This window comes from Poecilia mexicana, unplaced genomic scaffold (genome assembly GCF_051168715.1).
Source record: "Poecilia mexicana isolate PSO_F unplaced genomic scaffold, ASM5116871v1 scaffold_22, whole genome shotgun sequence".
NCBI lineage: Eukaryota > Metazoa > Chordata > Actinopteri > Cyprinodontiformes > Poeciliidae > Poecilia > Poecilia mexicana.
The window spans coordinates 10,227,215-10,247,500 of record NW_028263391.1 but is presented as its reverse complement, the minus strand read 5'-3'; the positions used below and the strand labels follow the sequence as shown (position 1 = coordinate 10,247,500).

General features: G+C 40.3%; 1 protein-coding gene and 1 non-coding gene across 2 annotated transcripts; both read left to right on the top strand.

The window, feature by feature from the left end:
- Nucleotides 1-10,036: 10,036 nt before the first annotated feature.
- On the top strand, nucleotides 10,037-19,626 carry atg9a (ATG9 autophagy related 9 homolog A (S. cerevisiae)). Its single transcript, XM_014999751.2, has 20 exons — nucleotides 10,037-10,219; nucleotides 10,521-10,576; nucleotides 11,262-11,409; nucleotides 11,549-11,592; nucleotides 11,685-11,749; nucleotides 11,851-12,000; nucleotides 12,376-12,517; nucleotides 12,675-12,815; nucleotides 12,916-13,036; nucleotides 13,180-13,355; nucleotides 13,443-13,565; nucleotides 14,105-14,292; nucleotides 15,341-15,494; nucleotides 15,627-15,806; nucleotides 15,894-16,106; nucleotides 16,208-16,431; nucleotides 17,278-17,395; nucleotides 17,495-17,759; nucleotides 17,991-18,136; nucleotides 18,230-19,626. The coding sequence occupies exons 3-20, from the start codon at nucleotides 11,307-11,309 to the stop codon at nucleotides 18,236-18,238; spliced, it is 2,562 nt and encodes an 853-aa protein (XP_014855237.2). The 5' UTR covers nucleotides 10,037-10,219; nucleotides 10,521-10,576; nucleotides 11,262-11,306; the 3' UTR covers nucleotides 18,239-19,626.
- Nucleotides 19,627-19,746: 120 nt separating this feature from the next.
- Nucleotides 19,747-19,819, top strand: trnak-uuu (transfer RNA lysine (anticodon UUU)). The gene has a single exon. It is a non-coding gene; the product is annotated as a tRNA-Lys (tRNA).
- The last annotated feature ends 467 nt before the right edge of the window (nucleotides 19,820-20,286 follow it).

The following is a 20,286-nucleotide window of genomic DNA, read 5'->3' as shown; positions in this document are numbered from 1 at the left end:
AAGCACCGAGTGCGTGGCCGCAAGGAGACAAGGAGAGGGAGAGAAGCAAAGCTGATGGAGCTCCTGAGCAGAACAAATGTGTTCAGAGCTGCTGAATATAGGTCACACATCTCCAGTGACTGTTTCCCTCCCTCTACTGAACCAGATTCCTGCAGAAGCTACATACTTTACATCAAATATTATATTCAACCTGCATCAAAACAAACTCTCCTTAATTCCCCCTTTGTAATGCCATTTAGAGGAATTTTATTTTATTTTTTAAATCCACAAAAAGCATGCTTGGATATTTGCAAGTTTATTGGTTTCAGCTTAGTATTTAACATGCATGTGTTTTATAGCCGTATAATATATATTTCTCCACAAAGTAATCCTTTTAGTGGATTTTTGTACCTTTGTATATGAAGACATTTTGTTTTGTTTCACAACATAAAGGACAGAGGACAGAGGGATGTTTAACACAAACCGGCTGATATAAAGTCTGTCGTTCGTTTGTGCACGTTGGTTTCTGGCACTACTGCTAATGCCAAATGTGCCCCAGAGACTAAATATTATCTATGTTAGTCAAACAGAGGGTCCCTCTTGAAAGCCCATCTGTTTACTGTGCAATGCACACACCTGCCATCTGCAGGATGGCATAGACTCAGGAACATTTCCAGATTAACTGAAGCTTCTTCGCTGGAAAGATTTAAAGTTAAAAGCTCACATTTCGATTTGCATCATTTCAATCAGTCACAAATTCCTACTTGCACTTAGTGCACATGTGGATGTTATTTTGGTAAATTTATAGAATAATAAACACACGAATCAATAGTAAGAGATTTAAAATTCCTAAAATATGGATCTGTAACTTTTTACCCTTTTTTTTTTCAATCTGTCAGGTGGAAGCCACTGAAGATTTTGAGGTAGCGCCAAAGTAAAAGCTTAAATTTCCCACATGTGGGACTAATAAAGGATTGTCTAATTCTCAGATTCATCTAATCTTTTCTGGAGTATTTTAGATGTGTTCAGAGCATTGGTGTGACAGTATCAAACAAGTGCTGCAGATTGGTCAGCTTCACACCCACGATGCAAATCTCCCATTTTCTGTGATCTTTAAAGTGCTTTACTTGATAGAGAGAGCAGGTAACTGATGGCATTAGAGAACAGTGAGCTCAACATGTACAGGAAACCAGTTTGAGATGTTTGAGCTTTGTGACATTAAGTATTCTTGTTGGGAGTAACAATCAGAAGATTGGTACACTGATCATCTAGTAGGCTATGGCATTTAAGCAAAATATGCCAAGAAATTCTCTCTCTACATTCAGAACATTGCAGCTGAATTAATCGAATTAGGCGACGGTTTTCCAGTCTGTAGTTACTCAACAGGGGTGACACCTAGTTGGGTCTTCTGCTGCTGCAGCCCATCTGCTTGAAGATTAAACATCTCAGAAACGGTATCCCAAATGCTTTGACTGTAACAATTAGCTGCCGTTGCCTGTTTGTCATCTCCCACAAACTTGCACATTTTCCTCTGACCTTTGACATCAACAGCACACTTCCATCCACACAACTGCTGCTGACCGGATGTACTCCTCTTTTTCTGACCGTTCTCTGTAAACCTGAGAGGTAATAGTGAGAGAGAAAAACTCAGCAGTTTTTGAAATGCTTAGAGCAGCCAGTCTGGCACCAACAACCAGGCCATGTTTAAGGTAATTTAAATCCTCTTCCTTCCCCTCATTTCGATGCTCCGTATCATCTTCTGCAAGTTATCCTCATCAAGCACTTTCTGTTTTATATACAGCATAATTATATATGTCACGTCCTCGCCTCGGTTCCTCCCGCTTGGTGTCACTGTAGAATTTTAGCAATTTATCACGGATGGATAAGATACCATATTTTTCACCAGACTGCTTTCTCCAACTTATAAAGCACATCTAAACAAATCTACTTTCATAATAGGGACTTTTTATTTGTTTTAAAGTGCCACTAAGTTGGAGACTTAACCACTGCCTGTTTCTGACACATGTGCAGTTGCCCAGGGTGGCATTAAAAAGCAGCTGTGACAAGATTTTAAAAAATATTTTTAGAGTTCTGAACAAGTTTCCTATTGCTTTCATGTGCAGCAAATGTAGGACGACAAACTAGGATGTGTCGGCATCCTAGTGTGTCCCGTATGCGCTCCCCCCTCCCCCCACCCCACCCTCTTGGTGCTGCAAACAGGGAGACTGGGTTACATGATTTTTGCAGAATTTCACAGCATTTTCTTCTGCCCCAGAATCCTAGATGACTTCCTCCATGTTTATTAGTTGGAGGGAGCAAAAAGCAGAGGCTGAACTTAACGATCCCACACTGAAGAAAGACTTTGCAAACTCCTTAATAAATTATAAAATCCTAAAAGGTGCAGGTGACACCTTTCTAAAGTTTCCAAATATGTAAACTCTATAGCAAACTCTTAGTTTTGTATTTATGCTCACAAAGTTTTCTCCAAATGCAATCTTGGTCTCATTTTTAGTTTGTAGTTTTAAATCTGCCGTGTTCCACCCCAAACCATCCCAGTTTGAAAAAAATGTTGATTATACAGTGGTTTAATGCCACCTGACATTTCATGCTTGACTGACGGGCCAGCCATCACATTTTCTGCCTGGATGAGAACAACAGGGGGCCGGGTTCAGCTGTTCATCCTCTCTGGTTTTAGGGAATAGAGCCACAAATAGAGTCCTGCAAAGGTATTAGACGGTGGAGCGAAGAGAGGAAATAATCGGAGGAGTCAAACTAAGTGGAGTCGGGACGGTCCACTTCACTCAGTGCTCAGTCCTGCTGCATGAAATTAAGCTTGTGGGTATCAAATGTGCAACGTATGCAGAGCTCCATCATAACTCAATGAGTCTCTCCAATTTTCAGATGTCACAGAAGCTTTCAGCATGTGCTGTTGGGGCTGCAGAGCTGATTCTGTGGTGGTCTGCAAATCAATGCTGGGATCAATATTTATTACAGACGAACTGACGGGAAATGAAACGGCAGAGACGGTCGTTGCATTTTGCTGTGGTCGTATGACGACCCGGAGGCGTCATACGACGCCTCCGGGTCGACCAATGAAAGATGGTCAGCCATATTTTATTGTTTAGCATTATCAGAGAAGGGACCTGCATACAGAGAGCTGATAGCTCTGACACTTACAAAACCTTAGCAAGAGCAACTTTGATCCGCTTTCTTGTCCCACATGCAGAAGCGCATCCCCACAGCATGATGCTGACAAACGAAAGCGTTGTCTGCCACATGTTTGCTTTGTAAGCTACATAACTTGTGGCACACTTGGGATAATTTTGGCTTTCTTTAAAACTGTGGTTTTCTTTTCAGCTTCTTTACCATAAAGACCTGAGATGAAGGTCTTTGTAGCTCCTCCAAAGTTAGCGCTGTCCGGTTTAGCGCAATCCAGCTAAGTCCAATTAATTCTGCAAAAGCTAAATTACCCCTTAATAAAAATGACATCCGTTTTTATAAAGCGAATCAGTAAAGAAATATTAGATTAGATATGTACTATTTCATTTCTATTTTTATTTTTCATAAAGAATAAAATACACTTTTGCAAAAAAAAAAAAAAAAAAAAAACATTTTCTTCAATGGACCAATCTGTGTTTTTGTTGTTTTTTTTTATGAAAAATTGTATCAAAAAATAAGGTAGTCTGATTAAAAAAAAAAAAAAAAAAAACTAATTGGTGCACCGTTAGTTTAATTCTACTGAAGAGACTGTGCAAATTTTGTACGGACACAGAATAAAAGTAGCTCTTTAAAATCACTTTTAGGTTTACTAACATTGCTCAGTGAAGGCTGCAGCCCCTTGGTTTAGATGGAAGGCCACATTTTGGTCTGCAGTTCTCCCATACTCTTTTCATTTTTGGGAGAGTGTTTGATCAGTGCTCTGTGACATTATCAATCTCCCAGAGGACCAAATCCTAACCCCGCTTTAAACTTTAACACAGCTTTATTACATCAGGAGATTTCTGCTGTGTTCCTTGGTCAATAATGTTCCTCTGAGGTCTTCACAGAACAGCTGTATTTATAATGAGACTTAGTTACACAAATGTGCACTCTATTTAATAAAAAGGTGATGTCTGAAGGCAATCGACTGCACTGGATTTTATGTAGGGGCATTTTAGTAAAGGGGTCAAATACAAGCAATTGTTATGTGGGGGCGGGGGGAACAAAAAAAAGAAATGCCATGAATCTCTTTCACTCTTTCACTTGATAATCTTGCACTAGTTTGTGTTGATCTGTCCAACAAAATCCCACTTAAAAAATAAAAAAAATAAAAAAAACACTGAAGTTTGTGGCTGGGAAAATGTGGAATTCATCTACACAACCAGCCGCACACACTTAGAGATCGCATGACATCACTGCCAAAGTCACAAGCATTTTAAACCCATATCAGATTAACTTAAAATGGGATGGAGTGGCTGGGGTGGGGAGGGGATAAGTAGCTTGGAGAGGACAGATACTGGCAATGAGTAAGACTGCTTTTCATGAGTGCAGAGCGAAATAATAAATGTAGGGTGGCATGTTTCACCCAAATGAACAATGGCATAACTTAAACAAAGCTGGATTTATTCATTTTAATTCATTTGAAAACTTACTTTTCATTTAATGACTGGGCCAATTGTTCAATGATACCAATTGGTACATTCCAATCTACACTAAGAATGCACCCCCCTCCCCCTCCTCCTCCTCCTCCTCCGTTCTCCTGAACCAACCCATACCCACCCATGGATCCCCCCTACCATCCCATTTACGGCCCAGTCAAAGCTTCTCTCTTCTGTATATTCTGAGACGACTGTTGCTAATCACCACCGCTTCTCTGCCTTTCCTTCACAGATTGGATTTAATCCGAAAGCTTTATGGATGCAAAAGCCAGAGCCAGCCCTCCTTTGGCCAATTTTCCTGCGCTTCGTTTGCCCCGACTCCACCGACTGCCAGGCCTTGATGCTCTGCAGTGATAATAAAATGAATCAAGCGCTTTATCAACAACACGTGTGAAGATCTGCAACTGGACCCAGTTTTTTTCTTCTTCTTCTTCTCTGCTTTCGTAAGAGAGAAGGTGACGAGCGTTACCGACTCCTCCAACACCTGCCACAAACATGACGTGAATCAGAATGCAAAACGAAGAGGGAGGGGGGGGAGGGAAAAAACGCACAACGCATCTCGCAGCAGCCTGTAAACCAGCGTCGATGCGAATGCATGCGAAATGCATTGATCGTCGCGCGTTAATGTTTATGTCCGACGCAATGACACAGATTCTGAAAGGCTCACCTCTGTGAAAAACGACTCCATCCCGTCTACTCCTCCCAGACGACGCGCGCCCGGCCCGGCTGAGCGCACACACCGGCTCCGCTGTCGGGTGCGCAATTCTCACCAATGGGAAGGCGCACGTGTGTGTGTGTGTGTGTCAAGATGGGGGGGGGGAGGTGGCGATGGCTCCGTGTTTCTGTTTCCCATTCACCGATTGCTTATTTCAGTCAGAATATGCCTCGATTGGTCATAGATGTGTACTGCCAGGGCGCTGTGCGCAAAGAGAGACACTTGAGACAAAATCCAAGGAGGCTGTGATGAAAGTAAATGAAAAATAAAATTTTTAAAAAATGTCCACACCGGGGATCCGTCTGAGGGAGCGCTAATTGAAGCAAGCGCCTTTTTTCCAGGTCTGCCTCTTTTAAATGACCCAGAATGTGTGCGTTTGTAGGTGTTTGAGTGTGTGGATGTGTGTGTGTGTGTGAGGATGCGCGCATGGATGTGAGAGAGGACCAGTCCGAGGATGAGCTTGAAACTATGCACCGCACACACCGGCGGGGCGGTGCGGACTCAGCCTCCACCAATACAGAGACAGCATGACGGTGGCTGCTTCAAACTACAAACCTAAATGTTTTGCAGTTTGAACAACTGTGTCAAAACCAGTTGTTGTTTTTTTAAAAGCTGCTGTTTCAATAAACTTCCTGACATTGTGATGTGACAGGAAAAGAGTTGACTTGGATCTGTTTGTCACTAATAAATTAGTTCTTACTTGGGGAATTTTATAAGTAATCCAGCAGCTGTTTAAGTTATCCTATTCTAAACAAGAAGATAATTGCTAAATAAAACATCCCCCCACAATCACAGTAGAAATTTTCAAGTTAACATAAAATGACTGAAAAATAGCTAAACAAAAATTTCTTGGATTCCCTACAGCCTCAGATTTCTAATAAAAGCCTCTATCACAATTTCTTTACTATTTGTGTTTTGTTTTGAGGTTTTCAGAAGCCCTGCCTACATCAGAAAATGTGAGATGCATCAATAATGACTCACAGTATTGTGATTACACAGCAATCCATCAGAAGCCTCCTCCAACATGCACACAGAAGCAGACATGGTTTGAAATTAACCAACATCAGAAAGTCTGGATTTTTTTTATATCTCACTGTCACTGAGTGATTTTCATCAGAGACCTTTCCTGATTTCTCCTCCTCTCTTCATTCTAACACTGAATGTGGATGTGGACTGAGCATTAGGTGACATGTGAGATAACTGTGGAGGTCAAACATGAGCGCTTGTGTTCATGATTGTGAGTTTTATTTCCTTGCACACATTTATGGAATCGAATGTGGCTGAACTCACCACAAAGCACTGTGCACATGTATCTCAATGAGGTCTGAGTGAGAATGTGAGCAGACATCGTATGTTGCGTGTGCTAAAAGGCATCACTCACGACGCCACGGGCAATCGGTTTTTACGACCGCAGGGTCCATAAATCTCTCCTCGTTTATTGCCCTCCTTCTCTTCCAGTTTCTCGCCTTCTGTGAACCTCCTTGTCTTTCACTGCAGGCACATCCACTAATGGATGTAACAGAAAGCACGCTATTATTTAAAAAGTAGAAGAAAAGCCCTCCTGGTGAAATGTCTGCAATAATGATCAACTGCTCGTTTTAATATCTAACTGGGAAAGCCAGAGACAAGTTTGACTTCTCTAAATTATTATACAAATTTCAGGGCTTGTGCCGTTTCAATTTTGTTGACATTTACTGAAGATTTTACATATCATATTACTGTTACCTTTTCTTAAAATAAACATTTGTTAACATTTTTATGTGTTCTTTCATATTTTTGTCTTTATCCCTGAGTCAGGTTGTGGCAAAAAACATAAAAAAATAAATAAATCACATGTTGAAGCAAGGATCACATCTATTTTCTGTTACACAGATAAACGAGTGAAGACAATGAGAAAAGAAGTAATTTGTCTTTTACCGTGGCAAAACCTTCAGGACAAAAAGACTCTGGGAGGAAGGTTGTCCAGGATTGAAGTTGAAAGAAAAACATAACAAAAAGAAAGACATGTTCAATCCCGGAGATTCAGACACACAGAAAAGTAAAGAGAGCACAAATATAAGTTACAGTATAGAGAAATACAATTATACTGAGCCGTTTACAGCTGCCACATTAAAGCATCACCTAAAACAATTTTTTTTCAGAAACAAAGGTTTACAGCTAAAACACGACAATGTCAGACTTTTGAATCCACCCTGGAAAAGTAACATCTGAAATTAGCTCCTTTTACTTTTTTGAAGGTTTTTATTGACAGACCTTAGTCATACAACAGTTTGTGCATATTATTTCCTTATTTTGAATTTCGTAATGAATGAAAATTAAAATACAAGATAAAACTTTTCTTTGTGAGCTTGTATTGGAAGGTCTGCTTGATTTCTTTTAAAGTCTCTTAAAACGTTTAAGGTTGTGCATCACTAATTCAATTGAAATTAAAGAAACAGCTGTCCCTTGCTGTAAACAAATTGCTTTACAATGTAATTTTGCATGTAAAAGAGAAAAAATAAATATAACGTTGGGTGCATTTTGTTTGTGACCACCAGGGGGCAATCTCACAACTGAACGACTTTTAGACTTCAAACTCTTCAAAGTTTTAACAGAACAAATAGCATTGTGTGGTGATGAGGGGTCTATGATTAACCCTTGATGACCTGCTTTTAAACTGTTATTAGTATCTTTAAATTGAAAGCTGCACAATTAAACACTAGATTTCTCTTTTATAAGATTTTTTAAAATGTTGCAGAGGGTGCAGGGCACCAACAGGATCCAAAGATCCAAGGTTTAGGCAACCATGTGGGATGTCTTATTTTACTATTTTGATGCAAATATGTAAATAATTAAACACTTTTAATAATTAAAATGTTCACCTCTACAAGGAAATATGCTACTAAAAAGGCATATTTACATTTGTCCCTCAGTTGCAAATTTTGGATTGTTTACATACCTACATCAATGTATTACAGGTATTAAGAGGTACCAGCATTCAAATGAAAACAAGCAATGATTCAACTTCATTTAATGGTGCAACATGAACTGCACTGAGATTTTGTCACATGCAGGAAAGAATGTAATCTAATTAAACTGCTTTGGAAAGATGATCTCATCCCGATTCCCTAATCTATGAAGCACCCCCTATACATGCCACACCCTGCCCCCGCCCTTCTGCACCCCTCCCCTTTTCTACCCGACCCTCAGCTTTTATAGCAGCATGACAGTCATTGGACCAAATCAAGTTGCAGAGCAACCCCCATAATTCCCAATAGGCAGGAAGGTAATTTAATCAGCCAGCTATAGACTCCTGCAGCGCACACATGCTTATACACACACACCCAGAGATATGAGCTTAAAATTACTCATCTCTTGTGAGCAAAAAAAAAAAAAAAAAAAGGATAGTCAGAATAATTAATGTATTACAACTTACAAGGTGTATTACTTTGCAATTACTGTTTAGTTTTTATTGGAAGTCATAGCAACAAACTAAACACTGGATTTGCTTGATTAAAACCTAATCCTCATCAGAATGGATTAAATTCCCAAGATCAGTATTTAACAGGATTACACAAGCTACCACCTGACTCAAGACACCTCAGCCCCCTCTTTTTTATTATTATTTCCTTGAAGAAAAAGAAAATAGAACATGATATTGAATTTGTATGAGAAAAAAAGTGCTGATGTATTTGTAAAGATCAACACTTGTCATTCAATGATTGTGCAGGGAGGCTGATCAATGAACTCCTCAGGTTTTAATTCTCAAAGGTTCAAACACTTTCAGTCATTGTTGTTAACAGTGCAGCAGTGATATATTGAACGAAGACCAGCTGTCACTCCTAAGGCTTAACAGTCATTACATGAATATGCATCAAGAGAGACAGTGAGTCTGGCTTTGTAAAAACATAGTTTTTGTGCTGGGATTCAGCTCCGGGGCCTCATTAACTCTACATCGATTTAAATATGCAGGACAAAACCCAATGTTTACTTTCATAAAAATATGATTATGAAACCTTAGAGGTAAATATAACAGGTACAATTTAACTTAACTTTACCTCATTTCATTTCAGGGCCCATAATTGATATTTTTAAAATATATATTTATTCATGTCCAAACGTGAAAAACAAACAAACAAACAAAAAACATGTCTGAGACATTCAGAAAAAAACTGCTTCTATTACAGTCACGTCATAAGATGAAAGCAGAAAACAGTAATAACATGGTTCATGTTTTAATATTTTAAACATAAAAGGAAAATCTATATTTCCACTCATCCATATTTGAATAAAAATTTAGAAAAATGTATTTCTATTTAAAATTTAATGTTTTAATCTGGGGGAAAAATCATGTAAAGAATATTTCTTATTCTTTATATGTTTCTGAGGGGTTTACGTGAGGAACCGGTGTTCTAATATTTCACAGAAGAACGGCAGACAAAACAAATTAATTAAGAGATTACATATTTTATTAAATTAGACTTGTAATTTCAACATCAGCGTTCTTCATTACAATTAGTCTGAAAATATTTTAGTACTGCCTAACAAACATGTGGTGGCGCTAAATACTCATTTAAAAATAATATAAATCAGCGCAAAGGGCGAGGAACCACACAGGACCCGCCTTTGTAGAATTTCTATTGGCCACTGTAGGTGTTGCGTCAGAGGTACCCTTTTCTGATTGGACAATGTTCTGCCTGTTAGCTGTGACAGACGTCACACTGCTAGGTGTTTCGAAAATGAAACTGGCTTGTGCCTGACTTCTACTGTGAGGGGAGCGAAAACGAAAATAACAAGGAGTCATCGGATAAAAATCTCCCGGAATTACACATTTAGACTGACTCAGAGGACAGGCGAGGCCCAGGATTTGGACTTCATGTTGCGAGAACCAAGAGGGGATATATTTTTGGTAAGGGAGGCAGGCCTGTGCTGTCAAACACGACAACACTCAGTGCAACGGTACCTCCGAGTGTTGTTGTTTCTCATATATACATAGCATTGCCTGCTATGAGGTTTTTGTAACATTTCAAGTTAATTTAGCTCATAGCTGCTTTGCTTATTGCTATAGATAGTCAGTCTTTATTTCCGCCAGTCTCCTGTTGTCATTTTAACCAGAAATAGCCAATTTTAGGGGATAAAAAGGACTCTTCTTCACTTATGTCTATGTTTCTAATTTAAGCTTCGCTCTTTCTTTTTCTTTTTTACTGTAGCTGGGAATGTTGACTAGCCTCCTGAGCAGGATGAACCACACTTGGCAGGAATGGATGTAAGTCTGTTTTTGTAAATATTTTTCTTACCTCCCTTGAATGTATGAGAGATTTGCCCTGCTCAGTGTTTTCTTGCCATTTCCTGTTACAGGATGTCGTTATACCTGCATTGCAAACTTCCTTACAGAACATAACCGACCCCCTCTTTACATCACAACATGTGTTAAAATGCTGTTTAAATTAAGACTATTCAAATCTGGATCTCTGTGGGATCCTATCAGTGTTACTGTCAAATGCTCCACTTGGCATTTGATTTGGTTTTCATTTCGCTTCAGTGTTGTTCCTAAGATAAAATGAAACCACTTTCCATTAACTAACAATTGCAAGTCAATAAAACAGAATTTCAAAGGATAGTGGCAAATATTTTAAAACAAAAATGTATAACACAATATAATAGTTCTTACTAGGTAGAGCCAACAGGCTTACATTTCACCAGCTGTAGAGTTAAAAGCTGTGGCTGACTTAGCTTCCACACCTAGACTTTCTACATCTTCATTTTGTGGTCAGAAATATTTTCAAAATTAATCCTTTCTGCTGCTTTGAGAAAAATACTTTAGCCCTCAAGTTGCTGTCTCCAAAACAAATGTCTTGCTTGTTTTTTAATGGAAGATGTAAACCTCTTCCATTTTATTTGACACTTTTCTTCCTATCTGCACCATCTTTGGCTTTCCTCCATGTCTCCAGGCTGTAGCAGAGGTTGCTTTGTGAGACCGAACTAGCCCTACCGCCATGGCGCACTTTGAGACCGAGTATCAGCGCCTGGAGGCGTCCTACAGCGACTCGCCTCCTGGCGAGGAGAACCTGCTGATGCACGTGCCTGAGGGAAGCAAATGTAGGAGATAAGTCACCCCCCCCTCCTCAAAAAATAAAAAATTATTAATTGAACTTATAATACACAAAAAGCTGTTTTTCATGTTGCAGAACTTTTTTTTTTTTTTTTTTTTAATTAGTTTGAAATTCTTCTCTTCCAGCTCAGTGGCACCACATCGAAAACCTGGACTTGTTTTTTCAAAGAATATCCTTTTGGTTTTTGAAAACATGTTGAGAATATGAATGTCCATGCATGAGATGCAACTTCTGATGAAATTAGTCCTTAATCTTCTTCACGTCTATAATCTGCACCAGAAGAATGGATTCACCTGCATGCTATTGGGAGAGATCTTTGAGCTGGTGTACGTATCCGATCCATTAAACCAAGTCTTACTAGTAGTGTTTAATGTGTCTCAGATATTATTTCTTCATGTCCACATCTTTGTTGCCTCTCTCTCTGCAGACAGCTGCTATTTGTGGTTGGTTTCACAGTTTTTCTGGCTAACTGTGTGGATTACGACGTCCTCTTTGCCAACAAGTTCGTAAATCATACAGATTCATCTAAAGTCACCTTACCAGATGCAATCCTCCCAATGGATGTCTGCAATGCCCAGTGAGTACCACGTCTGAATTACACTAGTATGTTTAGGGTATTTTGCCAAAGCATTTAGACAGCTTGGAACCTCTCCACATTTTGCCACATTATAACCAAAAACATAAACGGATTTCAGAAATATTGAACTAATAATCATCCGAAAAGTGGGCCAATCAAAGACCTTGGACTTCTACTTGCATCCAAACATGGTTGTACAAAGTGTTGGCGCTGGGATGTAAAGAAATCCCAATAAAACACTTTGAAGTTTCTCATTGTAATGTGACATAATGTGGAAAAATGTAAGAGTTATAAATCATTTTCTACATGTAAATATAGGCACTTCTTTTTTGTCTTCTAATAATAAAAGTGGACCTCTTCCTCTCTCTCTCTCAGTATCCGAGACAACGCGTTTGTGATCTTTGTTCTGATCATCTCCGGGGTGTTCTGGTTACATCGTTTGGTCAAATTCCTCTACAACGTTTGCTGCTACTGGGAGATCAGATCTTTCTACATCAATGCGCTGAAGATGAGCATGGTGAGGCAGGCGGTTTGTATTTCCTGTTTGTCGCTTCTTAGTGATGTTAGTCCTGCTAAGGTTTGCCACGTTGACTTCAAATACACCCAGCGACGTTTATAACGGCTACGCACATTAAAGCCTGACCCGTGACATTTATCGTCCTTTTGCGCTTCAGTCTGAGCTCCCCTACGCAACGTGGCAGGAAGTTCAGGCCAGGATCATCGAGATCCAGAAGGAGCACCAGATCTGCATTCATAAGAAAGAGCTGACGGAGCTCGACATTTACCACCGAATCCTCCGCTTCAAAAACTACATGGTGTGTACATTTGTCACTCGTTAATTTAGAAAGCGTTTGTTTTCGAACACCGCAGAAAGCTGTGAGTTCATCCGAAACATGTCTTCCTTTACTTCTCCAGGTTGCTATGGTGAATAAATCCCTCCTTCCCGTGCGATTTCGACTTCCTGTACTGGGAGACAGCGTTTTCTACACCCGGGGTCTCAAATACAACTTTGAGCTAATCTTCTTTTGGGGACCAGGTGCGTGAAGTCTTAATCCAAACATTCATTTTGCATTTATGCATCTGAATTTACCAGCATAAGGACATGGTTACAAGGTTTTGAATTTCAATTGGAGCTTTTATGTTGTTACTTTCATTTTTTTATTTTATTTTTTTTGTTAGGCTCCCTATTTGAGAATGAGTGGAGTCTGAAGCAAGAGTATAAGAGAGGAGGCAACAGGCTGGAGCTTGCAGATAGGCTGGCATCTCGTATCCTGTGGATTGGGATTGCAAATCTGCTTCTGTGTCCAGTCATCCTGGTGTGGCAGATTCTGTACGCCTTCTTTAGTTACACTGAGGTACAAAGCTAAAACATCCACTTTAGCAAACTCTCACGACGTTTAGTTTGTTTTTAATCATAAGAGTTATTTGTTTGTTGTATGAAGATAATCAAGCGGGAGCCTGGATCCCTGGGGGCGAGATGCTGGTCTCTTTACGGTCGATGTTACCTGCGTCACTTCAACGAGCTGGACCACGAGCTCATGTCCCGCCTCAGTAAAGGCTACAAGGTCAGGACACCGCCTCGCCTCACAAACATCCCAAAAGCAATCTGAATTCAATTTTCTTTAAAGCGGTTGCTCTCAATCCCTGTCCTCTTTCAAACCACGTCACAGTGCACTTTAATCGAACCAAGACTTGGGTTTTTAGACTGATCAGAGTTGCGCATTCATACGTCCTCAAACGAACAGGTGCTTCTCTGGACAAACGAACTGGAGTTTGATAGAAGTGGACTGAACAGGGCCGGTGTGAATGCACCCTCATATTTCAGAAATGTGTTTCTGCTCCAGCGCACCCAATTCAAGTGACGCTGTTACGTCTTCAGCATTCCTCCGAGTTCTGTAGAATCCTGATAATCGCCTGTTAATTTAAGTCGGTTGTGCAGCAGCTTGGAAACAATTAAAGCATGCAGGACAGCGTGCCCTGGGGAGCTGGAGTGAGAACCAATGCTTTAGAATAAACAAAAGGGTGTGTGGAGTGAAGTTAATAATTAATCCTGTTCTCTTTTCTTCTCTTCCTGTTCTCCCTCCTTTGTTATCTTTATATCCAGGCTGCGTCCAAGTACATGAACTGCTTCCTTTCTCCCCTGCTGACAGTCGTTGCCAAGAACGTGGCATTTTTCGCCGGCTCCCTTCTGGCCGTTCTCATTGCTCTGACCATCTACGACGAGGATGTTCTCGCAGTGGAACATGTTCTCTCGTCTGTCACGCTGCTTGGAGTCTGCATAACAGTTTGTAGGTAAGAATAAGTAAAACGAGCCACAACACCTGTTTTTACTTTTGTTGTTGGCAATTCTTCTGGCATGGACATTGTTTTGCAAAAGTGTTCAGATTTTTGTTTTTCTTTTTGGAACTACAGACCTCAATGGACTGTATGAGCAATAGCTAAATCCAAGGTGATAAGAAAATGAGAGAAGCAGCCAAGAGGCTTTTGGTAACTCTGGAGGAGCTGCAGAGGTTCACAAGCTTATATGGGCGAATCTGCCCACCGGAAGAATATTATTTGTGCAGTCCACAAATTAGTGCTTGTGACCGAAGAGTAACACCGCACTGCACCCTGAACTCACCGTCATGATTGTGAAACACCTTTTCTGTTCGAATGGATTTTCTTCAACAACAAATGAATGTAGAATAGAATTAAGTAAAAACGGCATATTTGGAGTTTGTGATGTGGCCAAATGTGAAAAATCTTTCATACCAGCATACAGATCTTAAGTCCATCCATCCATTTTTCTTACACCCTTGTCCCTTAGTGGGGTCAGGAGGGTTGCTGGTGCCCATCTCCAGCTAACGTTCCGGGCGAGAGGCGGGGTCACCCTGGACAGGTCGCCAGTCTGTCGCAGGGCTACACAACCATGCATACACACACTCACACCTTGGGGCAATTTAGACAGACCAATTAACCTAACAGTCATGTTTTTAGACTGTGGGAGGAAACCAGAGTTCCCAGAGAAAACCCATGCATGCAAACTCCATGCAGAAAGACTGGGGCCGGGAATCGAACCCAGAACCTTCTTGCTCCAAGGCAACAGCTCTACCAACTGCGCCACTGTGTAGCCATCTTAAGTGTCTGGGTGAATTTGGGGTCCTAATAGAAAAAAACAAAACTTTTGTACCTACAGTCATAGACACCCAAGTATATTTTATGTAAGAGTTTAGTTTTTACTCTTATTTCACTTATCAGGCATAACTTGTTCGTGGTTAAACTTCACTAATTATTTGCTTTATAATTCATGCCCAGTGTGTATGTAACAGTAATTTTCTTCAACCTGTTTCTCTCACTTCAGGTCATTTATTCCTGATAAGCACATGGTGTTTTGTCCTGAACAGCTGCTGCGGGTCATCCTGGCTCACATCCACTACATGCCTGACCATTGGCAGGGCAACGCCCACAGATATGAGACCCGAGACCAGTTCTCCCAGCTCTTCCAGTACAAAGCTGTAAGTGGGAAAAACAATATCCAGGATTAGATGTCAAGTGTCTGAACTCACTGATCCAACAGTACAATGCAGGTTACACCTTCCCAAGGAAGCTTTGGGTTTTAGTCCATCAACATTTTTCCTCACCTGCAGGTGTTTATTCTTGAGGAGCTCCTAAGTCCAGTGGTGACTCCCATCATTCTCATCTTCTGCCTGAGGAGGAAGTCTCTGGAGATCATTGATTTCTTTAGGAATTTCACGGTGGAGGTGATCGGGGTGGGGGACACCTGCTCGTTTGCCCAGATGGACATCAGGCAGCACGGACACCCAGCGGTGAGGCTCATCCCGACAGGCGTTAGAAGTGGTTACGTCCGAGTCGTGCAGCAGCCCATTGATCGGTGTTTGATTTCTGCTCCGCAGTGGATGTCGGAGGGAAAGACCGAGGCATCCATCTACCAGCAGGCGGAGGATGGGAAGACGGAGTTATCGCTGATGCACTTCGCCATCACCAACCCACACTGGCAGCCTCCTAGAGAGACGACACACTTCATCAGCCAGCTGAAAGAGCGAGTCCACAGGGAGGCTGCAGGGGCCTCCTCTGAAACGCATCCGCTCTCCTTGTCAGAGTCTGAAGTAGGGTCATAAACAAAGCGATATCTCTGCGGTGATGTCTGAACTCTCCGCAGTTAATTATTCATTTAATCTTTTGCTCTTTTTTTCCCCCTCACTTGTAGCCAAGAAGTCTTGTTGCAAACATCTTGGCAGGCCCCTCCACCCTGGGCTCTGTTCATTTCGCCTGCGACAGCTCTTTAGCAAACAATGCAGTTACTGGAATGCCCGGCGGAGCAACGGCCCTGCGCTCTCTCTCGCCAATCAGCAACAGCCTTCACCTTAGAGGCAGCTTGAGTGCTGCTCATAGAGTGAGTGGCTTTACTGGCAGAGCCATGACTGGCTCTGGGTAAGTAAATACAATGTTTAAATCAGCCAGAAATGCTGATATCTACAGAGCCTTGCAAAACTATTCACGCCCCTTCACCCTTTTTCACGTTACAGCCACAAACTCCAATGTATATGAATAGCATGTTATGTGGAAGACCAAGACAAAGTGGAGAATAAATGTAATCTGGAAGCAAAATAATACAGAGTTTTAATTTATTTTAGAAAAAAGAAGGCTAAGAAGTTTAGTGTGCTTTTGTATTCTGCACAGTTGACTCTGATACCCCAAAGTAAAATTTATTGGACACAGCTCCTTTCAGAAGTCACATTTTAGTAGTAAATAGTCCACTAGTATGTAATTTAATCTCAATTAAAAATAAACAAAAAACATCTGCTCCCTGAGGACTTCAAAGGCTTGTTAAAGAACAAACGGCACCATGACAATACATTCAAACAGATTTAAGTATTTTGCAATTGGCAAATAGTCAGTGCTTTGAAAGGTGGTTTTGACTAAATTCTGATTTGTATCAGTTAAATTTTAGTTTGAAAATTTAGGCAGTACCTTGTGTTGGTCTACCACATAAAATCCCCTGAAAATGAACTGCAGTTTAAGGTTGTAATGGAACAAAGTGTGAACCTTTGTAGGTTTTATTTAGCATCTTGGGCACAGTAATGTGTCACATGTGGGCATATTCTATCACTATGATTCCAGCTAACTATCACTATGATGCATTTGTAAAATCTTTAAGCCCTATCAAGTAGTTTGAATACTTTGCAAGGTACTTAACTATCTTCCTTTCTGTTGTTCAACTTTTTATTGCCTTGTTTTTCTTATTTTATCCCCTTTTTTACTCTCTCTCTTGTTAAGAACTGATGCCCGAACTGTGAGCTCAGGCAGCAGCGCATGGGAGGGCCAGCTCACTAGTTTAGTCCTGTCAGAGTATGCCTCGACTGAAATGAGCATTCATGCACTTTACATACATGAGGTAAATCTGTATTCTTGCCTATGCTAAGACGTATTATCAATCCATTTAATGACTATTTCAATCGATATCAGCTCGAGTCTTGTTTTGTTTTCCATTAAGCTTCACAAGCAGCAGTCCCGTGGTGATCTGTCGCGTCACACGTGGCACAGACAGGAGAGCGACGAAAGCAGCGACAGCATCCCCGATGAAGTGAGGAGCGAGCCAAACACTCGCTCCCGAAATTTCCCACGGTCGCAAACCTTCCCTGCCACGCTTCCGAGTCCCGGTGTCAGTTCTGCTTCAGCCACCGGCGGCACCAACGTGGGCCAGGATGGGGAAAAGGCACAGAGCAGCAGTCAGAGGCGTCACAGTGGGCCCGCCGCAGGTCTGTCACTATCCACTGTTCCTTCAAAAATATTTTATTTTTTTAATGTCATTGCTCTAAGTTTACTCTAATTGTCAATTGTGTCACTGGAATGAAAGGATTTTGATTTTTCTAGCACAAGAGCAGTGGGTCGGGTGATGAAGGTTTAGCTGGCAACTTGGCAGATTCTATAAAAATAGTTCTCATTTAGTGTTTCTTCTCAACTGCCTTCTCTTTACCTTTACTTTCAAGACCATTTTGGTACTGCTGGAAAGGTTGTGAGGACGGCCCACGTGCCAATGGGTGGCTGGGCAGAGGACGGTAAAGCATCATCGAGACATCATGAGCCTGTGCAAGAGGAAACTTCAGAGGATGAGCTGCCTCCTCACATACACAAAGTAAATGCTCTTTGGTTGGCAGAACGTAGCAGTTATTTTGCCTGCGTGTTTGTATTTCTAATATATATGTGTCCTCTGTTTGTTTTGTTTTAGGTTACATAAGCCATATGAAGAAATACCATTACAGTTAACTGAACACTCATCCTCATCCTTCTGCATACCTGTACCTTGTCTTGAAAATGTACAGCAGGGTTTATCACAACCCCTTTAAACTCTTTGGAAGTGAAATCGACTGGATGCTTTGTACTAATAAATACGGCTGGATGTTATAACATTTTGACTTCTGTAGCAGGTGGCATGAAACTGCATTCATCACAGGAGTGACTGCAGGATCAAGCTATAGCAAGTCAACGGCAGACTACACTAAGCATTTTTATGATGTCATAGGATTACAAATAAAATTCATTGTGTTATTGCAATGTAGGGAAAAAAAATGTAAAGACTTGGGACTGTAGGAAGCATCCAATATTAATCCAAACTTGGTTCTTAATTGCTCACTCTTTTATAAATCTGAAAGAATGATTCTCTAAATCAGTACCAAAAGTACAGAATGTACTTTTGATGATTCCAGCAAAACAAGTTCTATGGTTTTTATTTTATTTTTTTTTAAGATAAAACTGTAATGTCTATATATGTTCTTGTACTAAATAACAGGAAGATGTTCATTATTTATACCATGTTCTCTGTATTTTGACTTACATTTGACCTTTTTGCAAAAAACTAAGGTAAGTTAACTGACCATATTCAACCATATTTTGAATTCTCTCTACATGTGTATTTTTACCAATTTAATTTTTCAAAAATTGTTTAGGACTTTTTCATAAATATGGTTCAGTTTGAACAGATTGATTCTTATTCAGATGATTATTTAAACAGAGCAGCAGCCATCTGTGTGAACATATGCACATTTTAGATAATTATATGGTTAGTCCACAGTAAAAAACTGAATCTTATATTTAGACATTTCTTAGGACTGCAGGTTTTGTGTTGAATTTTCTTTTTTGTCTAAAGTAGCCCCAAATGCAACTGCATGAGAAGAGTTTAAACAAGATCACTCCCCCTGCAGCAAATCTCTACTATTCACAGCATGGCTGTTCTGTCTCCTTATCACTTGGAAAATATGGGAAATGAGGAATTGCACTTTCATAATTTCTTAGGAAATGTACATGTTTTGATTGTTTTATATGCTATGTTTGTATATTTTAAGTTATTTTATGTGTTAAATTGATGTGCCATGATGAGTGGCTGCTTTGAATTAAGTATGTGCCTAACAATGAGCTCTGGTGTTTAAAACTCCTTAATTTTCACCCTCAAAATGCTTACAAATCAGTGGTGTCATGACAGTTGAGGGGTTAAAAAAGAACAATGTTATAATAATAAGCATCTATAGATGCAGGCTAATTAAAGGAATAGTAGCTGATTTCTGTTTTATAGATGCTGTATAATATTTTGTACAGTTGTAAATTAATCTATTAAAGACATGGCAATTACTCTGCGTATCTTCTGAAATATTTGTTCATAGCCGATCACTCAGAGCTCGTAATACACTTACACAATTGCATTGTGGGGTAAAAGGGTTTTTGGTGTCTACGCCTCACATTTTCTTCAGAGCCCGGATAGCTCAGTCGGTAGAGCATCAGACTTTTAATCTGAGGGTCCAGGGTTCAAGTCCCTGTTCGGGCGATCGTAATTTTTAGTTTTAATTGGCATACATTTAAGCTAGTTTAGATTAGCGTAAGTTTAATTAACTTCATTTACGTAATTAATAGCCTCTTCTCACTTATGTTGTTACGCCTGTGTCATTGTGAAAGAGTAAGAGTGGATACGACATGCGAGTTGCAATTGACCCAAACTTAAGTGATTCAGTCTTTTTTAAACACACTTGATCTGTTTACTCGTTATTTATTTCATTGGGATGCTTTCCGACTTTACTCGCATTTAGGAATGACACCAGCGTACAACGCATACTAATTGCATTACGTCACACGCCACTGGAGCGCCTTCTAGTTGCAATAAGGAAAACCAACAAGAATCGAAGACAAAAAAATGTTCAAACATTGCCTGTCTGTCGATGCAGAACAGCTGTTTTCAGAGAGTAATGTAATCGATATAATCAGTCAGATCAAAAATTATCCAACCAGCCCTAAAAT